The following is a 3417-nucleotide window of genomic DNA, read 5'->3' on the forward strand; positions in this document are numbered from 1 at the left end:
TTTTTTTTTTTTTTTTTTTTTTTTTTTTTTTTTTTTTTTTTTTTTTTTTTTTTTTTTTTTTTTTTTTTTTTTTTTTTTTTTTTTTTTAATCATAACTTGAAGCAAGGCTAAAAAGGTCTATGTATAGACCCATTCCCGAAAGACTTTACAAGGCCCCAATATCAAAGGCTATAAAGAGACTGGAATATTACGTGGAAGAAAAAAAAAAAAAAAAAAAAAAAAAAAAAAAATCCAGCCATATCTGATGTAACCTATGGACAGATAACTCTCTAGAATAGAAGCCTAAAGCATAATCTTCTCTCTGGCCTCAGCTACTACCTTAATGCAGTTTCTGCATGATTTTGAAATGCTCTATCACATTGAACCACACACTCCAACTAAGAACAGCTCAGTTTAAGGATGCTATCCTGAGCAGCAGTCTCAAATGAAAAACTGGATTTTGGAGGGAATTCCCTCTACCCAAACTTTCTTAAAAGAAAATTTTAGTACACTTAGGCATTGCAGAGCATCTAATATTGTTCGAAAGAGAACATATTAAAACTATCTATTGTCCATACTTTTTATCTTACTGATCTTGCTGGATTCGTGTACCATGTAAAGTCAGCAGCGACCAATCTCTCTGTTGTAATAAGGGTATAAGGGTAGTATGTTCTTTTGTACTCATAATAGTTTTATTATAAATAAAGGTGGACTGTGTCACTCTGACACAAGTCTCATTCCCCTAATTCCATCTTGGTACCAGAGCTGAGATCCATATTGGGATCTGAACCCTTAATCTGCCGCCACCACCATAGCCCTACAGCCGCCCTCCACCTAGCGTCCTCTCTCTCTTTCTCTCAATCACTGTATTGTCTTTGTACTCGTAATAATTTTATTATAAATAAAGGTGGACTGTGTCACTGACACGTCTCATTCCCCTAAATAAGAGCTACATTCTTACTTCGCAGAACTACCAAAATAAAACTCATATCATTCTAATTTGATAAATCAATATATAAAGTCTTTATCACGTAAGATTTGTTTTACCAAATACTCCTACCTAAGAGAGGTGCATTCAGAAAAACTTCATAACATAAGAATTTTCAATTCTACTTGGACTTAGTAAACAGGAGAGTTGTTTACTAGACAGAACATCTGAATCATGTTAACATTTTATATATCAAATTCTACCATTTTTTTTTTCTATATTTTCCTGGGAAGTTCAATTCAATTCATTGTAATTAAATTTCGTCCAAATTTCAAGCCAAAAAAAAAAAAAAAACTAAACTCTCCAAAACAACCGGAAATAGATGAAATGAAGAATCCATTGAAATGTAGAGTGGTTAAAAAAAAATAATAATAATAATAATACTAATAATAATAAGATGAGATCGGGTTAAGAGATTGAATGGAACCAACCTTGAATCTGACAGGAAGATTGGCCTCTCGATCATTGCAGTGGATAGTGCGGTAACCAGGAGCCTGGGGTTGAACCCGACCAAGACGTACAGAGCGAGACGAAGGCAGGCGGTCGTTCATGTTGGACAGCCTTGAGAACCCTCCTCCTATTCCCGTAAGCCGTGAGCTCGATGACCTAACCCTATCCCACCCGCTCATTTTGGGGAAATTGAAATCTTCTCGGAACACGATCCACGAAGCAACTCAACCGAAAAAATCGGAAATAGAGAGAGAGAAACAAGGAACTCAAGCAAGTGACGAGCAGTTAACGGGATTCGATTGGCCAACACTGCAATACGTTTCTCGCCATTCTCCTTCCATTGATTTGAGACAAAATCGTTCTTTCTCGAATCTCAAGACTCTCAACTATATGCCATATTGCTATGTGTCGACGATAGCAACAATAACCAGGTGAAACCGAAGTGAGCTTCTCCCTTGACTTGCCTCCATTCTTTAATTCCAAAATTCTTGATTTTCTTCTGCAGTAGCAAACGGCTATCGTTAATAACCATTATTTATATACTAAGAAACATTTTTAATCTACGTAACCACATATTTAGCTAGCTTTTCTTTTAAACCCCTTTATTTTAAAATATTCTCCTACTTTTCCCTAATAATTCTTCTTCCTTTTACTTTTTGGTCCTTCTCAATTCTCATGTCGTCAATTTGAAGGAAAATCCATATGCGATCTACGGATTCGTGCTTTTTATGTCTGCTGCTTCTGCAGGAAGTTAACGCCACCCTGCCACGTAGGATGATTTTGAGTGGAGCCAATATCAGTTACGAGCCACAAAGGAAAAGTGATTTACCGACAATGGTCAAAAGACTAGGGGTTATAGGTTATGCAATAAACCTCTATTCGTCAACCGCTGTTTTAGAATCTTCACCAATGAATCAAGTTTTCAACAGAAAAAATAAATAAATAATAAGTTTATAAAGTAATAGACATTAAAAGGATCCTATTAATGTAAATTTATTTTTTTTGTCACTCATCCTACTAATGTAGTTAAATTAATACTTAAATTAGAAGTAAGAATACTAATTTGTCATCACTTTATTTTTTTTTTCTTTGCAAAAAAGAAAAAAAAATCATAAGGTAAGAGTGTAAGACCATCTTGGAATAATAATAATACGACTAAAATTGTAATTTTTATTTTAAACAAAAGTTTATCACTACCTAAGGTGAAAAGAGAATCTCTTCATCCATTATAATCAGACATTTTAAGCGACTAATCTCATCATTAACTTTTGGACGTAATTGTCGAAAGTCTGAAATATCCCTCCTTTATTGAATCAAAGGGTCAAACCCTATGAATTTAGATATCCTCTTTTCATCATAGGTGAAAGAAAGCAGCCAAACACAATGGACAAGTAGCAAGTAGGAAATGGATCACATGACGATGGAAAGATATCATATACGAAATGGATCCCATAAATAATAAGTCCATTATCACCATACATAATGACTAATGCATTTATCATGGCCATTCATTTGACAACATGGAAGAGTGATGTGGCAATTCAACTATTGGATTGACCACATGTCAAATTTCAATCTCAATTTCAACCATTTATCTTAATGTAATGGCATAACTTGCCATGGCTGTCCATTAGGGGTGTCAACGGTCCGGGTTGGTGAGGTTTCGGTCCGGTTCCATCGGTTTCGGTGTGACTTTGGAACTGACCGAAACCGACCCATTAAGGATTTATCGGTTTCGTTCCGGTGTCGGCTTCGGTGCGGTTTGGGTTCGGGTTGGTACCGGTTTGGATTTATCAGGTTCATTTCAGTTTGGATCCGTTTTTTAAACCAGTATGGAACCATTAGGAAACAACCAGATGCTGAACTGCTGAACTTCGGTTTCTTAAATCGATTTGTAACCGGGTTGGTTTTGGTTTTTGGTCTAGTTTGGATTCGACTTTCCATACAAATGTATACAAAACTATGCAAATTTTGATTTTTTTTAATGAATTTTGGAGTGT

The 3417-nt window shown here is 35.3% G+C and overlaps 1 protein-coding gene across 5 annotated transcripts in view; it reads right to left on the reverse strand.

The window, feature by feature from the left end:
• LOC122076570 (phospholipid-transporting ATPase 3-like) overlaps positions 1 to 1941 on the reverse strand; it is a 31673-nt gene extending 29732 nt beyond the window's left edge. For 4 of the 5 annotated variants that reach the window (XM_042641945.1, XM_042641944.1, XM_042641943.1 and 1 more), the window contains exon 1: positions 1399 to 1940. Coding sequence is in view for 4 of the 5 variants with exons in the window: in XM_042641944.1 (XP_042497878.1) it covers positions 1399 to 1596 (198 nt within the window). In the remaining variant the exon portion in view is untranslated. Of the gene's footprint in view, positions 1 to 1398 lie in introns of all 5 variants that reach the window. The other variant, XM_042641941.1, reaches the window with a different exon arrangement.
• Between the last annotated feature and the right edge of the window lie 1476 nt (positions 1942 to 3417).

Source organism: Macadamia integrifolia, chromosome 4, assembly GCF_013358625.1.
Source record: "Macadamia integrifolia cultivar HAES 741 chromosome 4, SCU_Mint_v3, whole genome shotgun sequence".
NCBI classification, from domain to species: Eukaryota; Viridiplantae; Streptophyta; class Magnoliopsida; order Proteales; family Proteaceae; genus Macadamia; species Macadamia integrifolia.